The 21,138-nt window shown below is 46.6% G+C and overlaps 1 protein-coding gene across 1 annotated transcript in view; it reads right to left on the bottom strand.

The window, feature by feature from the left end:
- The window catches only part of KIT (KIT proto-oncogene, receptor tyrosine kinase), a gene marked incomplete at both ends in the record, with an annotated part of 54,192 nt that extends 53,788 nt beyond the window's left edge, over positions 1-404 (bottom strand). The window contains one exon of the mRNA XM_082482171.1: positions 332-404. Coding sequence (XP_082338297.1) covers positions 332-404 — 73 coding nt within the window. The remainder of the gene's footprint in view (positions 1-331) is intronic.
- Between the last annotated feature and the right edge of the window lie 20,734 nt (positions 405-21,138).

Raw genomic sequence — 21,138 nt, 5'->3', positions numbered from 1 at the left:
CAAAACAGCCCGGGCCGGGGAGATGAGATGAGATGAGATGAGATGGGAGCGGGGGGAGATTGGGGGGGGGGAGGGGGGTGTCCCTTCTCCCAGCCCCCGGCTCACCGCGCACCGCAAACAAAGGACTTTATTTCCCCCCGGCGGGGCGTCCCGCCAAGGCGATGCCGGGGCAAACGCCGGGCTGCCCCCCCCCCCCCGCCCCACTTCCACCCCCCCACCCCCCCCCACCGGCACGGCGCTACCCCCGAAGTTTTCCCCGCAGCCTCCCGACACCCCCCCACCCACCCACCCGCGGAGGCTCCGCTCCTTCCCGCGCCCCGCGGTTCCTCACCTGCGGGAAAGAAGAGGCTCAGCAGCAGCAGCGCGGCGTGGGCCACCTCCCAGGCCAGGTACGCGCCCTCCATGCCGCCCGCCGCCCCCCGAGCGCCCCGAGCCCGGCGCGGCTGCCGTTCGCATGCACCGCCCGCCGCGCAGAGATGCCCGAGCCCCCCGCGGGAGGGCTAACGGGAGTACAAGCCGCCCCCGCCGCCGCGCACGCCGCCGGCTCCGCCTTCGCCGCCCGCCCCGCGCCGCGCCGAGAGCTGCGCGGTGTGTGTGTGTGTGCGTGTGTGTGTGTGTGTGTGTGTGTGTGTCCCCTCCCGTCCTCCTCCGCCGGGCCCTCCGCGCCTCCCCTGCCCCGCCGCCACGGGGATGGGCGCAGGTGAGAGGCTGCTGTTCCCCACCCCCCCGGGGAGCGTCCTTGTGTGCCCGGGTGGGGCTAACCATCAAGACCCCAAATATCGCCCCAAATAAAATAGTTTACAAAGAAAAAAAAAAATTAAAAGCATGACACAGTGCTGCTGGGGGGGGGGGGGGAGGGGGCGGGCGAGGGAGCTCCTCACCAGGCATCCCTTCTGCCGCACTGGGCACCAGCACAGCCTTGAGGATGACTTGGGGGTGTTGGTGGATGAGAAGCTCAACCTGAGCCGGCAATGTGCGCTCGCAGCCCAAAAAGCCACCCGCATGCATCCTGGGCTGCATCCCCAGCAGCGTGGCCAGCAGGGCGAGGGAGGGGACTCTGCCCCTCTACTCCACTCTGGTGAGACCCCACTGCAGTACTACATCCAGCTCTGGGGACCCCAGAATAAGGACATGGACCTGTTGGAGCGGGTCCAGAGGAGGGCCATGAAGATGATCAGAGGGCTGGAGCACCTCTCTCTGAGAACAGGCTGAGAGAGTTGGGGTTGTTCAGCCTGGAGAAGAGAAGGCTCTGGGGAGACCTTATAGCATCCTTCCAGTATCTGAAGGGGGCCTACAAGAAAGCTGGAGAGGGACTTTTTACAAGGCCATGTAGCAATAGGATGAGGGGGAATGGCTTCAAACTGGAAGAGTGCAGATTTAGATTAGGTCTCAGGAGGAAATTTTTCACTCTGAAGGTGATGAGACACTGGCACAGGTTGTCCAGAGAAGTCGTTGAGGCCCCATCCCTGGAGGTGTTCAAGGCCAGGCTGGATGGGGCTTTAACCAACCTAGGCTAGCGGAAGGTGTCCCTGCCCATGGCAGGGGGGTTGGAACTAGGGAACTAGGTCCCTTCCAACCCAAACCATTCTATGATTCTATGATGCTATGATAAGTGCTGTGAGGAGGGGTTGGGGCTGTGGGGCTGGATAAGCCCAGGGGACAGTGTAGGTTGCGGGGGGGATGGCCAGGCTGGGCACGGGGCCTGGGAACAGAGGGAGCATCCCTCAGAAGGCAGGCACAGAGCCATTTGCTGAGCTCTAAAATCCTCACTTGCAGCTCCTGGAGGTGTCACGGCAGATTGTATATACACCAAAGGTAACTCTTCTGCCCTGGCTTGACCACTGAGATCTCAAACTGTGCCCACTCTGGGCTGTCACCTATTAAGGGTCAGTCAGAGCAACAGAAGTGAGAGTTAAAAGTATGTCCTGTGACACAAAAGGAAGGATTGAAAGAACTGGCTGGTTTGGTATGGAAAAGAGAAAGCTGACAGGGAGCTTACACATGGAAAAGGTTCTTAAGAAGAGGATTGTGAGCAATTGTTTTTCATGTCCCTCAAGGGCGAGATAAAAAGTAATCCATTTAGTTCTCAGAAAAAAAAAAAAAAAAGAAATAGCTTAAATGTTAGGAAAGCACTTGCAAAGAGTAAGGAGAATTTAGTCTACAAATGCATTGCAGAGTAGAGGTTGTGGAATCCCACAGAGGGAGATTTTTAAGCACCGATGAGACGATTGACAAGGAGGATCTGGGAGCACTTGCTTCTGTAGCTCCAGAGCCGGAGTGGAGCTGCTCTTCGGGCAGAAACAATACAAACCACAGAAATGTCTGTCTTTGACACAGCTTTGTCAATCGGTGTCACACGCTGCTGAGGTGACTGAAAGGTATATAGGTGATCCAGGCAGAGGAGACATCCATGCGTTCGCCCGCTGCAGCTCTGCCCGGGTACCCACGGGCAGCACCCTCGCAGGCAGCAGGGGGAAGGACACACAGACTGTCAGAAAACCCCTACCGACACTTCTGGGTGTAGAGAAGGATGTAGGGGACACATGGCCAAACCTTCACCCGTGGAAAAGCATAAATGTAGACTTCTTGAAACGTGCCGGTACAGATCAGAAAAGTTATTGAAGGTAAATTATTCCTTTTTTTTTTTTTTGTCTTCTTTTCTTTTGCAGTACTGTCAGATTTTTTTTCCCAAGGTTAATAGCACTGTCCCATATGGTCCAGCATGAGATGAAAGTCTTGTCTTATATGTTTAAAATGGCTCTCTCCATTTCTTTACTCTCTTTCATCTCTGACAGCCAGTCTCTTTTGATGGGTGAATCCTTCCTCCGCTGCAAAACGGAATACATTTTTGTTAGCACACCAACAATTTCAAAATCAAACATCGTTTTTAGATCGTATTTCTCACTAGGTGCTAGCCTCATCAAATTAATTCTAGGTAGAGGGAAAAAATAACTGAAATGCTTAAATTTTTAGTGCACTCCAGATTTTCCAGGTGTCTTTGGGTATTATTTTTGCAGGAGAAAAAAAAAAAGAGAGTTGGAAATCTTTTATATAAATGCTTGGAGCATTCGCAGTTTAATTTCTTCAAGATGCAAAGGCAGCGCACAATATGCTGGGAGAGGTCTCCACTGGAACATTATCAAGGAACATGTGATGTTGTTATTGTGACAGGTTTCTCTCTGTTCTTCTTGATTAGTGCTCTTTCAGTTAGTGGCCTGCCTTGATGTCCTGCACATCCCTGATCACATGAAGCCAAACTCCGCATGGCCCCGCATCATGTGCCTCGTTTCCACGAGCATTAGCTGAATGTTAGACAGCTCAAAATCGGAGCGGCAACAATATTCTCCATGTACTTTGCCTGGCTATAAATAGCTACAGTAAGTGGGAAACAAAGGTGAATTGGTTTTAACCTTGCCACTTCATTTATTTTTAATAATCATAATGATAAATGCAGTTGCCTTTTCCACCTCTGTCCGATGTATTGCAGTGAACGCTAGAAGTTCTCTCATCCGTGTTCTGTTTGCATTATAGAAGAAAAAGAAAGTTTCTTGAGCAGTGGAGGGTTCTCTTCGGTCTTTTTTCTACCTTTGTCCCAAATAGGTGAGCTTAAGCTGAAAAGGGTCTTCTCTGCGCGTGCAGCCAGCCTCACGTGTTCCTCTCTTCAGTCGTCACTGCGGTACTGTGGCAGTATGTTAGGACAGGTAATGCCACCTCTCCTCATCGTCTGCTGGAACCAGCTTCCAGTAGGTTGACATTTGGGGGGGGGGGGGAGGAGAGGGGAGGAACAGGACAACACACAGAGAGTCATCTACAGACTTTGGGGGACAATGAATACAGGTTTGGAGATAAGAATGCTAAGCCTGGAGAAATATATAAAACTTTGTATTTGGAAAGCTCACCTCGGTTTGAAATCCTTGAAGTGATTTACCTTTTATGGACCAGCTTGTTTGAACAGTCAATTCAAAAGATTGCTTTTACGCATCCATGGGACTGCTTACTGGAGCAAACATTGAACAGATCGATAATATCGGTAAGATTAAGCTAATGTCATTGAACAACTGGTGCCCTAATGAAGGACTTGCGTTATTTCTGTATCTGAAATTAGCTAGTTTGATGTCTTCAAGTAGTTTATTTGTCAGGGCTATGAAAACCTTTTTATTCTAAATCTTTACAGCATAAGTAATCCAAGGCTTCTATTTTATCTATGGCATGACATATCTAATGAGAAGAGGGGAAAATACCCTTCCGATACAGCTAATCGATGCCAGCTAGAACCCCTCCCGATAAACCCTGTGATAACGATTTCTTCTATAACGTTATGCTTTCCTTTTTCTAAATTGCAGATTGATAGATCTTAGTCTGGGGCATCGCTGTTCCATAGAAACTGGCAGCCCCAGCCAGCCAGCTCCAGAATTAACTCCTCTGTGATTCCTGAAGGCTTTGGGAAATTATGAGAGTTTGAAACGTGTATCGATTTACCAATGTTGTTGTAAAAGCAATCTAATCATTGGCATAAAAGTTTGTTGAGCTTTTTAAAAGTGAAAAGTGGTTAAATTTCTGCCTTGTGCGTTCATCTAAACCAGCATTTCTGAAGCGTGGCTGTCAGGAATGTCATATGACCACTGTGCAAAAATATGTACTCAGCAGTCTGCTGTATCTTAATTTTAATCGACAAAACCGTAGCTGTGAATTTTCAAAGCCTCTTGTTTATTAATAATAATAAAAAAAAAAGTGTGAAATCTGCTCCTGTTGGTACAGGAAAGTATAATCCAGCTGGACCTGTTTTCTAGAAGCCTTGAGATTTCGGGACATCCCACTGTATTTAGTTTTATTAATTTCCAGCCTTCTACATCCTCACGCTGACATGTAAGGGTGGGTGAGTGGGGAACACTGGTAGTATTTGATAGGCAGATGTCTTAAGACTTCATCTGTAGATGGTAGAATTGTAATGTTTTCCGTGCAGTTTAACTGCAGAGACTTCCACTATTTTTAGCAGGGATGACACTAAAATTAATGCAGATGAAGTGGACACCTTTATCTCATTCCCCCTGGAATATGAGCCTTCAAATTGAATCCGTTCGGTCTTACTAAAGTGGGAGGTATCTCTTATTCCCTTTTAATCCAATTTTGTGAAATACTCACTAAATCCCATTGTGCTCGTGATCTTAAATCAGCGTTGCTATCCTACTTAATTAAAGAGTTTTCCAGCATCGAATGTCAAGAGCTGAGATATAATCGTTATTGAAGCTTGAAATATATGCTGTTTTTAAAGACATCTCTTATTATCACATGCATGGCACACTATTGTAAAAACTGCCTTATCAGTATAGGCTTAAGTGGAAAATAAAGGCTCTAATCTTCTCGATAGCATTTTTTGTTATTTTATAGCCTGCAATCTTACTAAGAAAAGAGATTTGTCTTTATGAACTGCCAAGTACGGTTCTTGCCTTTATCACTTGCTGCTTTTCTCGTAAAGGCCGCCGTTGAGCGCCGAGTCCGTGCAGCGACTTAGGTCTTTTCGAGTCTTGTTTTTACTTACTTCATTTTGTTGCTGGGTTGTTGTTTGGGTTTTTTTTAAACAAGTTTGACATATCAACATAATTGTGGGGAAACAGCTGATTTGGCTTCCTCAAAAGCCAAATGAAAGCCTCCTTTCCTAGCTGGCTGCCCTTCCCATCCTTCCCTGGCCTTCCCACGCGTGGCAGCTTTGGGCTGCAGACCTGGAGAGCCTCGTCCTTGCCCTCTCTGCCCGCTCCCAACAGGATATTAATGCCTCGGTTGCTGAAAACATATCCAGGCTCTGCATCTCGTGACAAGAACTAACTTTGCTTTGCTGTTCATAAAGAGCCCTTCTGTGTTTCCTCACAGCGCTTTGCCGTATCTGAAATCTAAATAAATGGCCGGAGAGGGGTTTTGTCAGGCGTTTTTCTTCTGAGGCGATTAAAGCCACATGAGATCCAGTTGACTCCTTTGGCATTTTCGTTAAACTGCACTATTTTGCGTATGAATTTGGGGGTCAAATAAGAGCAAAACTAAAAGAAGGGCAAAAGACCTCCCCTCGATTGAGATAGCACGTGTCCAAAGTGTGATGTGGAGAACAGGGTGCTTGTGGTGTCTGTGTTCCCCGAGTCGATAATTTGAAAAGCTTGTTTGTTTTATCACTTCTGTTTGTCGCGTCGCTTCTCAAAGTATCTTTCTTCGACCTGTTTTGATTTATCGTTATTTCGCTGCATCAGAATTTGCTCGGATCCTTTTTAGCCTTGCAAGGCATCTTCACTGCTCTTCAGGTCCCATTTTGTTTACATCTTTGTGTAGTTTGCAGAAATGTGTCTGTTCCCCTTTATTCAGCTTTAAAACTCGTTACCAACCTGGGTTGTACTTTTTTGGGCGAGTGGCCCCTCTTGACTCCTCCTGCCAGTGTTTCTCTCACATGTCTGGCCCGGAGCACTCAGCCTTTGTCAGGGGAGCATCATATGAGCCTCCCGCTCTCTCCTGGTCCCATCCTCAGTGCCCGCTCTGCCCGTCTCCTTGTACAGAGCGAGGCAGATTTGTCACAACCCTGCCACCTCGTCCGGAACAAGGATATCAGTGTCTGGCCTTAAAACCAACTGCTATTTATTAGACTCAAAGCGTTTCAGAGAAGACAGTTCTTAAAATAGTAAACAGGCTGCACATGTGACCCATTTACTATTTTTCATAGAAAAACCAAGAAGTCTGGTTTCCCTAGCTGCTGCCCCGCAAAGCTTCTCTCAATTTCTGCTTGGTTTTGTTCAATTCCCAGGATGGCCATGGGCAACCGCACTTCTTAGGGACCAAGACACTTTCTAATTAGCATCTCCCATCTTTGAGCAGGTAACTCCCAGCTTTGGTAAAGCAAAGCTTGCAGTTTGCTGCAGACAGACGGGGTATCCGCAGAGCTGACAGCTTCTCCATCGCCTCTCACTTCTGCCCATGCAGCTTTTTGAGCAGCCCCAACTAAATTAAAATGCTGTAGACGTTGTTGCCCTTCTGTACAGGGTAGGTAACCCTTACCAAGGCAATGCTGCAGTGTCTTAGGGGACCGCGCAGCAGGTAATGTATGTATTTACGTTTTCATTACAATCTCTCTTCACAGTTCTTGGTAACCAAAAGTCTCTAAGAGATTATTTTCCTATCAGTCTTATTCCATTTTCATACAGCTATCTTGTACTGCCAGAGGCCTTTGGGGCTTTTTTTTTTTTTCAGCTATGTATATTTGCGAATGCCGTGTATATTATAATCCCCGAGCCCACAGTGCTGATAGTCGGCAGGAAAAACACACACCACTGGGGGAGTAAAGGGCAGTCAAAGGTGCCTCCCCATTAGGAAGGTCATGCCCATCACACTTATCATCCAATCTTCTGTTTCATTCACCTGTAGAAGTTTTTTTCAGTCTTTTTGATAAGAGTTTTCAAACCGAGATGGTGCGGTCACCTTTGGGAATTTCTGTATGTAGCCTGTTATGTAGTGTAGGTGAGCTTTTGCAGACACTTCCAACCACCTCCCCAACTGATGCTGACTGCCTGGCGTTCTGGGAAGGCCTGGAATTGCCCCTTGATGAATTTGCATTTTGATGACTTAGTTTGTCCAGGCTGGATCACCAGAATGAAAAAAAAATCAGTTCGTGGAGATGCCCAGGAATAAATAGGGTATTTGTCCCTGTGAGACAGGTGTTGTAAAGCCCACTGATATTAATGAAATCATCGAGCTTTAGAAGGCTTGTGTGTTTGGACCTTAAGAGGCAATATTCTGTTAAATGAGGTGGGTACTTCTCCTTTTTTCTCCTCCTGTTCTGAGTTTAAGTAGATTTAGTGGGGCCATATCGGTGTAGTATGCTCAAATTCAGTCAAATGATTTTTAGGATATGTTTTCTGGGATCCTTTTCCTACTTTATCTCTGTTCTTTTAAGGAGTCGATATTGAAATGATGCATTACCCAGCTGTGCAATGGTTATCTAGATGTTTCTGCACTTTTTTCTATACATATCTGTCTGATACACAGTATAGACAACTGCCTTAGTGTAAAAAATATATTCTAAAGACCATATCTGGTTTTGCCCTGATATTTTCAGCTGAATCCTTCTTCTGTGTTGTTTCTCCTCCCGAATTCAAAAGCACTGCTGGCAAACCCTTAATCCCAGCTGCCAACCCTACATGAGGCCGGGCTCCGGCTTGTGTACAGCTTCCCGCGCTCAGAGGACTCTGCTGTTAGGAGGTGACCCCCAGCAGCTGCACCGAGGTGCCTTCTCAGAGCTCACCAGCTCTTTGCAGTGGAAAAGCCTTTGATTCTGCCTGGCGAAAACCTTACAGACGTTCATATCCTCCCTTCCCTGCCCCGGGTTCCTTAATTAAATGCCTGTAGGGCCATCCCCAGCTGATAAGCAGCCGCCTTTGGGCAGGGAGCTGTTGTCACCTGGCAGCGCGCAGGACCCGTTTGGGAGGTGAAAGCGCCCAAGTAAAACTGAGATTTGGGATTCTTTGGGGTTCACGTCAGAGCTACGGAGCGCCCCTGTGCCATCTGCTCCTTGTTGGAAATAATGCACATGTAAATGTGAGTTTTGCAGCTTACGAGCCCGTCAGCCCTCCAGGCACACAGCCGTTCTTGCCGAGGGGATGTGCGTCCACTGGGACTCGGCTTTCACAGCCGACAGCGCGGTTTCTCTGCCTGTCCCCATCCCGAACTACTCCTGTGTCGTTCAGGCCTGCGTTTGTCACATCGGTTTGTAAGACGCTGCCTGTGAAACAGGCTTAGGAAGGTCCCGACCCTGAATTCTGTCCCCCGCTGCGGGCACTTTGACTTGCCAGCTCTTTGTTTTGCTGCCACAGCTATTTGGAGGAACCGCAGAAAAGGTTATTTTTCACCCCTAATCTAGTCCGTGATCTGGTTACTCTGTGGCTTCGCAAACAGGTCTACTGCCAAACCGAGGGAGGAAAAGCGATGAGAACGAGCCGTGAGAGGGAACTCGCGCTGGCTTGCTGCAAAAGCCAGCACCTCCCGAAAGCAAAGCCTTTTAGCCGACAGGAGCCGACCTTTAAATACCAAAGTAAATGCCATGCTGCCGCTGTCCGAAGCCGGGTGTGAAGGTACTTACAGGTGATTTCCCCACTGTAGACGGACACCTAAATAGCCGGGGCGGTTTAAACAACGCAAGGCAGCGGCCGGCTCCTCCTGGGAGTGGGTATCTTGGTTATCGCGGGGCTATTTCCCCTGCCTCGCCTCGGCTGGCCAACCCTTCTGTGCCCAGTCCGGGCTGCCACCGCCGCTGCCTCCTTAATATATCCGTATATTAAATGTTATACAAGATGTCGGTTATAGGTACAATCTGTTAAATGCGTGGTCCCCGCGGTGTCACCAGCCCTCTCCCTGCAGCCCACATATGGCCCATTGTTACCGCAGATGTCGGCCCGGGAGCAGCTCGCTTATCTCGTTACACCTCGGAAAGCCGGCGGCTCTTCCCTCCCAGCTTTCGCTCCTGTTCACGTCTCAGAAGCGGATCATTCGTTTGGGGCTTCAGGGATGAAATTAGTATAGCGATTAGGATGTGGCTGTGGCAAACGTCCGCTCATTAGTCTGACAATGTGCACTGGATTTATGACGGTGACGAGGAGTCAAACTAACACGGTAGGGTAGCTCCTTTCAAAGGCAAATTTAACAGGTGCTGTTTGCGGAATCTGAGTCACAGTCTCAACCTGGGGTTAAATCTTGGGTCAATATTATCTGTAGAACCTTGATGACATGTTAATAATTCTCACTGCACAGCCACTGTGCAGCCGATAAGCAGAAATATTCAGTAAATGTTGTAAATAGTATTTAGAATTCTTCTTTCATCTTCTTTCACAGACGATTTCTCAGTTTCTCTAACACAATCATATGATGAAGCATGTGTCATATTGACCCTTGAAAGCCTGGAAGAACATTAGCATCTCAAGTTCCTTTCCAAACACTTCAGAAATCCTTCTGCAAACAAACACTGGAGATATCCAGAACGAGCAACACATCACAGCCCGTGGGTTAATGTTTGGCTGAGACTATCAGCCACTGATAAAATAGAAAACTGCAGCCTATGTTCAAAGTGGTAACAGGGTCCTGGGTCAGCGCATCAAATGCCCATTCATTCATTCATGCCATAGTGTCGTGTGATCAGCTACAGTGGATAAAAAGTTACTGATTGACAGCTCATTGAGTTTTGTTTCTCTTAGTTCTTTAATGAAATGAGCCAGCTGAGGCTGAGATTCACCTGGCTCTCAGCCAGCTGACTGGGTGCTGCCTGTATCCAGTGCAGAAACGCAGACACCTCTGGAGTGATAGTCACCCAACCTGAAGCAGGTGGGGCGAATCATCCTCTGGAGATGTCTTTCTCCTCCTCAGAGGGAATCTAGACAACTACGTGAAAGCTGCATATGCTGTTTCGTCTCAAAGGTTAACAGTCATTTCCTTTAGATGCCTGAAAAACGATAAGGTGGACGAATATGATCATGAGGAGTTTCCTCCGTAAATAAATCCAAAGCCGTGCTAACAAAATGTTTAGACATGGAGACTTGGTCACAAGGACAGATCTGTTTCGATCTCCCATCACTACCCGCTACGTCTTGTATCACTTCACCCTTTTCAGCTGTGAATGGCACAGCCTTAAACACGTCTGCAGGTCTCCTTGGCTCAGCGGGGAAAAAAAGGACCCCGCGGCTGCCATATGGCACTGGGATTTGGGATCCCCCTTGCACTGCCCCACTGGAGAACTTCAGTGAAGTTTCTCTGGGCCACAGCGTCTCCAGTTATAAAGCGCACTGACCTCCTTTGCAAAACGCTTTGTGCTCTGTGGCTAATGAGGGCAGTGTAAGAGCGAGGTATTAGCCCCCCAAAGCAGTTACTCAGCATCTCCAGTGCGTGCCCCATTCCTGTCCGGTATGCCTCTGGGCCTCGTTCGCTGGCTGGCGTGTATTCCTCCCTGAAGCTCCACTCCTTCCTTTGCATCTAAACCGACGTAGCACAAAGGCTGCAGGTTGCAGACACCCTCCCACTTAGTTTCCTACCAATACCTTGCCTGAACGGTCAGCCTTCCATTATCGGTGACGTGGAGCGAAGAGTAATTCCTGACGGAGTCAGCAAGCCCAGCAAACTGTACTGGTGGGTGAATGCCTCTACTGGTGCCCACTGCCACGCTTAATCCTCCAGCAGCAGGGGTAGGTACCAGAGCCTTCCGCATCCCTGCATTACTGTGGTGCCCCAACACCACCTATGACCAAACTGGTTGGGCTGCCGTGACTTGTGCTCGGCCCTCTCCCCTCCGTTGTGCTTGGCAAAGGTGTGCGTGGCCACCTGGTGGATCCAGGCAGGGAACTAGCCTGGCTGAAGCGTTGCTAGCCACAATACAAAAAAGGGAGGCGGAGAACAGGGTTGCTTAAATCAACACCACTGTCAACGAGGTGCGTGGTGGACTGCAGCCCACGCAGTTGTTTGCTAGGTCTTCGTTGTTTCCTAGAGCTGACAGCTTCTGGCTGCTGCCTCTGATAGAGTTTTCAGTTCCTTCAGCCAGACGATGGTTCCACATAGATTTGTTTAATTTCCTTCTACCAAAGATGTTTCAGATAAATTGCAGCTCCTCTTTCGCAGACATAGCAAAGGAGACACAGGGAATGCTCTTCTCAGCCCACCTGCGCAGAACCTCCTCCGGCCGGCAGGTGCAGAGCACCCCCAAGCAGGACCCACTTTGAGGCAGGCGAAGGGGAGAGGGTGGAGATGGCTCCCCAGGCAGTCAAAAATACAGGGGGTTACCTTTCCTGCAGCTGCAGCAAGGGTCTGGCCTCAGGAAGCTCTGCACAACGGACAGGCAGCATTACATATTTCAAAAAAAAAAAAAAAAAAAAGGGATTTCCTCCTGGCACTGGCTCTTGAGTGCGCTCCAACGTACGCCCAGAGGTCTCGCATCCATGTGGGCTCACCGGCGGGCTGGGAGCGGAACCTTGGGGCTGCTTGTGACTTGTCGGGGCGATCCCCCTTTGCAGGGGGTATTACGGGAAAGTGGTTAGCCCGGGCTGCACGACGTCTTTATGCTGATGTCACTACATTAAATAGCATCATCGGAAGTAAACCTGTCCTGGCAGGACCATGGAAAGGAACCATTTGTGCGCAAGTTGCTGGTAGATATTAGTACGTTCTCAGGTATGATGTCTGTGAAAAGGCTGAAGCTGTATCTTACGTTTTCCACAGACAACTTTAATTCATATTCATTCATAGCCTTCTTGCACTGTTTGATTGACTGCAGCTGGATAAAAAGGGAAATGTTTGCTGACTCCTTTTTAGCCAAGTATGCAACGGTATCTCGATTTTAACAGCAAGCCTATCTTTAGAGGGCATCTTTTTGTTAAGCAAATTATTATAGATTTCGCCCAATCTATAAAAGAGCAGTTTCACTGCTCTTCTGATTCTCTTTTACTTTTATGATAATCTCAACATTTATAAGACAAGATATCGTTTAGATGTTCAAAATAGAATCATATTTTTGGACCGTGACATCAGTTTTTATGCCATTTCACTCTATTTTGAGCTACAATTAAAAGTTCTTTTTTAAACAAACTGTGTCTAATTTCTGTGCTAAATCAAACCAGGCGGCAAGGAATGTTTTTACTTTTAACTAGAATGTCATTAGAGTCAAGACATGCAAGTACAATGCGGAATTGTGAAATTGTAAGATATCTCTGCAAAAAAAAAAAAAAACAAAAACAAAACCCAAACCAGAATTGACTGCAAAGTCTTTGTCTACACTAGAAGTCGGGGGGTTTTGATAGAGAAATGCCAGCAAACCCTCATGAAGAACGACTGCTCGCACCAAAATAAAGTGATTTCCCACTACAGCTCCTTCCAGTTTTCTGAACAGAAGCAGCAATACCAAGAACAATTTTGCCGGCCCGGCAGCGTTCGCGAGCGCGACTGCGTTGCCGAGAGCTGTGTATTATTGACTCCTCCTCAGCGTAATTATTCCGGCAACAATTTTGGACCCAGCTTATGCTGCGTTTTGGAGCTTAAACCAAAAGAATTAACCCAGAAGTGACGTTCAGTTCTACACGTGGAAACAGTATGCAGAAAATGTGCAACAAGTATTTTTTTCCCTGTAGAATATTAAGTTTGTAAACAGACCAGTGTTCCATTAATTTTTACAAAACTACATGGCATGCTGGGCCTAAATTGCTTTACAGTGTGCCTTTAAAGCGCCACACACTGCATATATATGTGCTATGTATATGTTATATATAATTTTGCTGCTTCTTCAAACAAATCATTGTTCTCTGAGAATACAGCCCGTGGCAAAAAATGCAAAGTTTTGAAAAGCAGCTTGCTTTTTGGGTTTGCTAGGCACAGAAACAGCCTATGACCGGTGTCTCCTGCTGCAGTTTTCACGCTCAGCTGGCACGGAAAGGTTAAACTGCATTTAGCTAAAATCCTCCAAAACGTTGCGCGGATTTCTCAGCCGTAGATGACCCAGGTCAAAAATTCAGCCCTTGTGGAAGTATTGTCTTCAGTGTGAGGCTTAGACCTCGGGACTCCCCCAAAACATGTTAAGAGTTGAATTCCTCCCCCAGATGGTATTAAAGACCTGGAGCACTCGTTACCTGTGACCCAGGGGAAGGCTGTAGTAGACACCTGGGACTTTGGTGTCTCTGGCACTGGTCAGTGTTGATTAAAAGCTGGGTATGAGCTCCGCGAGAGGCGCATGACTGCGCCTGGTTAGCTGCAGGAAGAGTCAAATATTCAAAGCCTAAAATTGTAGTCTTAGATCTCAGCCTTTAACAGCAGCCATGGCTGACGGGGCGGCTCGCAGGGTCATCCAGCTCTCTCTTGCCTTACTCTGGCTCTCGGCAGCTCCTGCTGCAGGGAGGTGTCTCCTCCCGGGGCCGTGCTCCACGGTGGGGCGAGACCCGAGCTCAGTCTTTCACCTTATCACCTTACTGATGGCCAGGGCCTACCCATTCCTCTCCTCCGCCTGCTGCCTCACTTCATTGTGATTTTCCTCCTTCCCAGCCTCTCCTTTCTCATCCCTGGCCTCCCACCCACCCCTCCAGCCCCTTCTCCTATCACTGCCTCACTGACAATTAAAACTTTGGCAAGCTAAAAGTCGTGAGGACTTTTCCCAGGTTATTTCATCTCCCGGTAAATACGAAGGAGTCTGCGGGCATTCGGGGGGGGATGCTGCTGTGAGCTGAATGTGAGACACTGCACCGCGTCCTCACTTGAGTGTCCATCCAAGGAGGAGAAAGTAGGTCCCTCTGTTCCTGTCTGCCTGGCAAATCTGCATCTCTGCTGACCCCAGGAAATGTCTCCCAGACACACATGAATCACCTGCTTTGTTTGGCCTGTTTCCTATCTATTAAGCAGAGGGGACTTCCCCCAGTTTCTTTTTGGTCTCTTTCATCTTTTCTTTTTTTTTTTTTTTTTTTTTCTTTTTGGCTTCTATACTCCATTCTAAATAAGAATTTCCTAATTATTTCTAATCTAACCCTTTAAAAGTTTCATGTGATGGTGACACAGTAAGGAAATGAAAGAAGGAAGATATATTTGTGAATCGATCGGGTCACCCTCAGGCTTTGAAGTGGGAAAATTTTAGGTCTAGGCAATGCATTTCTGATGTAAATGTTTCAGTCGTATATCTGGAGCCCCCATTAGCGATGGGGCAATCTGTCATAGGCTCTCCCTATACGAGACGCTTTGTGCTCTCGTTCTGTGAAGAGAGAGTTGTAAACACAGGAGGTGACTATTAAATTGAGGGACTGAACACACCACTAAGAATGTTCATTAACAGCAAGAGAGTTACTTTTTTTGTTTGTTTGTTTAATGTAAAAGGGAAGCAGAGAGATTTGGTTTTATTGATATCTGCAAGATAAAAGAAAAAAAAACAGCTATTAAGTCTTCAGATAAATATGTTTCCTTGCAACATGAGATGTGTAATTCCATGGAAACAAACACACAGACATAAACTGCAAGATGCTCGGGGGCATTTTTAACTTATCAGCATAGGAAAAAGAGCAAGTAAGTATAAATGTCACAGAAGCTATAACCAAAATTAAGAGAGCATGCATTACGTTTAAATCTTACGGATAATGTGCTAAAGATTAAGTTGCACACTAATAACACCCAGCACACATTTTAAAGCAGTAACACACAAATCGGGTGAAAAGAACAAAAAATAATTTAGTAACATAATATATATTATGGGCGTATTAATATAGGTTGGTATCTGGTGCAATTCTTGCTCGCATTTTTAGGGGGCTGTTAATCAAGAAACTATGATACTAGTCCCATTTTTCTAAATTGCAAACAAAACCCAAGGCCGCAGTTGTGTGTGAGAAGGATTTAACCTCTGCAAAAATCCCGCTGGGCACATTAGGCAGACCAAGTTTACTAAAACTGATGTCAGATTATAGACATAACGACTCTAGCAGATACTCTACTCGCTGATGCACTTTGGCAGCGTTGTTTCATTGTTGGTATCATCGGACAGGGTTGCGGGAGCTGCCCCATGGGAATCCCGCTGCGACCTCAAATATTAGCATGAACAGCTGAGTTTCTGCCAGGTTTGGTGACCCCGCAACGAGCTGCTGCAAGCTCCCTCCAGCTTGGAACGCAGCCCTGTCCCGTAAACGACTTGCTGATGGTTTGCCCCGGCCTTTCATAGCCCTGGTGCAAGGTTGGAATAAAGGAAGCTGCTAATTACATCTATTCCTCCAGACGTGATAGTGGAGCCTGTGGGCAGGCGCATTGCTTGGATCTCATCTGCTCAAATTGATTTCAATTTCATGGGCTCTCTTTTATGAGTAGGATGGGTGGCTGCTGCCGGGAACATAGATGCGTACATGGAAAGGCGGCAGTAACTGTGCGGGCGAACCACATAGGGTCTTTCCCCACTTTTTTTTTTTTTTTTAACCCCTGCACCAGAAAGGTCACATTTTGAATGACTTTCCATAATTCCGAGATAGAAACTAGGGAGGAGAGGCTCTTTCCAAAAGCCCTTCTCAGAGCACAGGTAGATCCGTGCGATGCTCTGGCCCGCTGAGTCTTGACAATAAGGCAGCACGCCCCGAGTCCAGCATTTGTTCCAACAGAGGACCTGAGAAAAGCTTGGTTAGCTTCCAAATTCCTACATTTTCCTGCCTATTGAGCTGTCGCACCTCTGGGGCAGCTCGATTCTGCAGCACGTATTTCCTGCAGAAATTTTTGTAAGGAAACTTGAAGTTCCCTTTCTCCTCCACTTGTCTGGAAAAGGCACTGACCTTGATTTGGACACATCCGGCATCACAAAAGGAAAAGGTGGGAGAAAAGTGAAATTGCTGTAAAGTTCAAAACGTTTCTAGCAATTCCTAGCAGTTTTCCAATGCATCTAAGTGTTGCAGTGTGAATTATGTCTTCAAGCAGTTCTTGAGCCCTTCACAATACAGATTTTCAGATATATTTGTTTATGACTGAGGCTTACTGCATAATGCAAATAATGTAGCAATACGGCAAGCGTGAAGCATGACATAAAAAATACGATTAATGTCAAGCTCAAAGATCCAGTGTCTGTGTGATGCGTCCTCAAAGCGCCCTTCGCCTCTAAGATACACATTTGAAATCAGGAAGACGTAGCCTAATTTTCATTATCTTTGGATGCTCAGCAGTGTTTAATAAGAATGAAAGTTGCGCATGCATTTTCTCATAAAGATCAGATCTTGCTTGGGAAACTTGAGAGCTTTTCTTCGGTGGCTCTTAATTCTTTTGGTAAATTAGCAACTGAAGAAAACCTGTTAGTAGCAATTTGAATTAAAAACAGTAACAGCGTTTGATACAGTGCCTTACAAAGTCTTACTCTCAAAATTAATTCCGAATAGTTGGGGCATAAAAATTGCTATGCAAATTGAAAGCTGCAAGCCTTAAGCATAACAAAACTGGACATCTAGAATGTTTTTACAACCAAAAAGCAGTTCCTCCTCCATGGGAAAAACTTTCCAAAACCCAGTAATACCTTGTTTGTAGAGCTGTGGCCCTGACACGAGAACTCAAGACTTTTTAGAAAAGTTTATAGGTGCTGTAACTGTTCTAGACACGCAATCACAGTATGATTTCCTATGCTGATGAATTCAACCAAATCCATGTTGCCTGACGCCTTGGGAGTTCTAGATTTGCCAGGATTCTGTTATTTGGAACACCTTCAGGTCTCTGACAGACACACAGCTTATTCTCAGTCATTTTTCTTTGCAGTTTCAAAATTCCCTACATCGGATTCCTCTACTTGACCCGGCGTAAATTGAATAGAATTATTATTGATACTGTTTATGATTAGTATAAATAAATAAATGCATTTTATGCACAGGGTGCCAAGTTTTTAGACACGTTCTTCTCTGTTCCCATCTGGATGCCTGAAGAGGAGCCCCAGTTTTGAAAGGGAGAGCCTTCCCGGCAACCTCCTTTGAAGTATGTTAAAGACACTTTAGAAATGCAGGTATTATTCATCAGTATTATGTCACTGGACTGCTGAGCATTTTCTGCATCTCCAGAGCCTGTGGCAATGAGGCTCAGATGTTCTTCCAAGTAGCAATTATACCTTCAGACATATATATCTTTGTAGTTAAATACACTTTATTATGAACATATATCAGATAAGTATTTTCAGGTGTAGTTGTTTTGGACACTGATACAGTGCAGTGCAGTAAGCATGACTTAAACAAATAAAAGATATATTCCTCACCTTTGAAAAGTTTGCAGAATTACTCAGTCCCTTCTGTAATGTAAATAAACAAGGCCAGAGCTTATCTGGACAGTCAACACTCCAATCTGGTACAGGGTACAGGGGGACAGTTCTTCCCCATGCCAGGTAAAGGGCAGGTCACTGCTAACAGAGTTGCCATGATTGATGTTAACTGCCGGCAATTAAAGAGCCTTTACCTAGAGGAAAAGGCTGACTGCTTTGTATGGAGAGGTGAGAAAACAAACATTGTGTTCCTTAACAAGCACCCTCCCAGAAAAAAAGAGAGGAAGGGAAGCTGTCAAGAGGGCCATACTTTTGCCTTTGCCTGGTAAGGCCCAGAGACCAAAGGGGTCAACTCTTCCTGAAAGTGGGGACTGACTTCTTTGACCTCCAGAAGCAGTTCAGTGTTTTAAGCTCCTCCAAGGGCCTGTCGTTCAGATACAGGGCAAGTCTGGTGGGGGTGGGCATGGAGCTGCATCTGTCCCTCTGCCCACCTGGAGACCTCACTGTGAGCCAACTCCTGCTGCTCGGATTAGGGATGGTGCTCAGGAACGTCTCAGGGATTAGAGACATCTTGGGAAATGGGAGTTTGCTGTGACTGAGGGATTTTGTATGTGGACGGACATACGTTAGTACCCCTGTATGAAGTTTGTTCAGCAATGGGATCTCATGTGAATAGGAGCCAACTGTGAGAAAAGTTACCAATAAGCTTTATCCCTGTTTTTATGGAGTCTGAGACTTATTCAAATCAAGATCCCACAAACATGCGGCCTTGAGTGCTTCCCATTCCAACCATCTTTGATAAGAGGCTTGGAGGAAAGCTTTGAAGATGGATTTTTCCATGTCTCTAGCATGTATCAGCAGGGACTCATTACACAGATGCCCTTTGATGAAGATCTGTGGGCTTGGCAGCTTGGTGAGGGTACAGTCACGCATTAGCTGTGTCTGCGCCCAGAGCTGGCAGGACAGAACCAAGCTCAGCTACAGAGGTCATTCAGTCATCTGCTAGACTCTCAGATGGACTGATTCGCTCTGGTGCAGTCCTGGTTATGCCTCTGGGGCTCAGCTACCTCCGTGGCTACAAGTGGGCAGCTCATGGACAGAACCAGCGTGCGTGGTGGGAGCCTGGCTGGAGGAATAGCTTGCTTCAATGAGACATGGTAAGGCAAAATCATAAGATGCTTCTTCCCACCCCGCTTTCCCATCTTTGGTGATGTTAATTTTTAGGTCTCTCCACAAACACCCTCAGTCACGCTCCACTGATTCCAGTTGGTGGTCTTCAGCTCCATAACACGCAGCCTCTTTGATGTGATGTGTGGTTGGATGACTTGCAAACGTGGACAAGGAATGGATTACTGCTTTGTTGCAGGTGGCAAATATCATTTGACAGGGTACATTTCCCTAGCCAGGGTAGGGCCAACAACTTATTCACGGGAAACGCTCAGTAATACTCACTGTCACCAGAATTCAGTTGTCAGGCCCAGAAATTTACCCACTGGTGATCAGCAACATCTAAAACCAGTTCTGTGCTGAAAACCTCTCCATCTAATACTTTGACTGTCATTTTCAAGCCCTGAATGAGCACTTGGCTGTGCTGGCTCTGCCTGACTGTATTTCATTGCCCAGGATACACTTGAGGATACTGCCTGAAAGAGACTCATCTCTCCCATCCCAGCCAATATTTCAACCATTGTGGGGGTCTCCCTCTGACCCCAAATTTCTATTCTGGCCCTAAACGATCTTCTTGCCCCATGTGTTTCCATGAAAATTTTCCATTCTTATGAATCTGCATTTTCTCATGAGAAACTGCTTCATCAAAACATTCCCTATCAGCTGCAGTTTTGTTTCACTTCAAAGACAGATGCTATGGCAAGACCTGCATGCTGGGAAATTTTTGAGTCAGATGTCTTGTCTTGAAGGTTAAAAGGAGCCCTTTTCTGAGTTTTGTACACAACACATAATGTCCAGCGTTAAGTATTTGAGGTAAACCACATTAAACTAGAATAGCATCAACAGTATATAACATTTAGCACTGCCTGACCTGTGACCCAGAGCCATCAATTTTTTTCTCATCACAGACTGCGGTGCCTCCAAAGCGTTGACTGTGTAGAATAATGTTTAAACCCATATGCTTACTAAACCCCCCTTGTTTGCTTGCGAATAAAACAGCGTGTGTGTGTTGGCTGTTGACATGTCGGATTGCCTGTGTGCTTGTCTGAGTAGGGGCAGTACAGAAGGAGTTTGGCTCTGGCTGGAAACCTGGGTACGGTTCTTGTTCTGTCTGGAAACCTGGGTACGGTTCTTGTTCTGTCTGGAAACCTGGGTACAGTTCTTGTTCTGGACGTGTGCTGACTCCCGTGTCATGTTGCAAACAGGGACTTGGCCACTCTGACTGGAGAGGCAAGGGCGGCCACGTGCGAGGTTTCCCACATCCTCACCATGATCTGGAGGAAAATATACCTGCCAAGGCAAGTGGGAAGAGAAGGTGGAAGCACGACACCGTCAAAAGGGGAATATGACAGTGAGGTACTTCTCTCCAGATCAAGACATTCAACATTTTTCAGCTATGTCTGCTTGAAGTCACAGCTTTGCTGGTAGGTGGCTGGAGACTGTGCCAGAGGAGACAGTCTTTGGGTCACAGACCTTTGTGTCAGGTACATTGGGGACATAACTCTTATATGGCTTATCTTCATGGAAAGTACTACCAGGATAGTTATATTAACACTCTGACAAAAGTCAAGTGGGCTTTCCTCTTCCAGAGCAAGTTCATTATCCGTGCTGAGATAAGGATTAGTGTCCCTCACCATCACGGTTCACATCTTACTGCCACAGATAAAAATACCTCCGGCTTCTCTAAGCAGTTGCCCAAGGATCGCTCCAGCTTCAGACACACATCCGTTCCACATTCACAGCATTTTCTTTCAGCTCTCACAACAAGAGGCTTATATATTTACAAAAATGAAAGACAAGCTAGATTTTGAGATGTATGTATACATTGTAGATCAGTATACCAGCCCAGTCTAAGCTCTCAGAAATAGCGCTCAGTCTTTCCTCTCCAAACCGGGCTACCTCTGATAAAGCATTTTGGTCCAGCGTGTGTGCAAATTTGTGCTACTTTAAATCTGGTGATATCACAGCTCTCCGGCCGGACTGTCATTCCAGGCATGGAGATAGAAGATGTTAAACAGCAGCTACAAAGCTTAAACATTTTAAATCAGCAGGTCTGGATAACCTGCACCTGTGATTTTTAAGACAGCTAACTGAAGGGAACCGAGGAGCAGAAATGGTGATTTTCAGCATACTGGAAAACTTCCAGCAGTTCCCAGAAGACTGGAAGAAAGTCAATGGCATGTCAGTATTTTAAAAACCTCTAGCAGGAAGCTCAGATATTACAAGTGTATCAGAAC

Source organism: Vanellus vanellus, assembly GCF_965231255.1.
Source record: "Vanellus vanellus genome assembly, chromosome: 4".
Classification (NCBI taxonomy): Eukaryota; Metazoa; Chordata; class Aves; order Charadriiformes; family Charadriidae; genus Vanellus; species Vanellus vanellus.
Note: the sequence above shows the minus strand (reverse complement) of the source record. Positions and strands in the feature narration are given on the sequence as shown.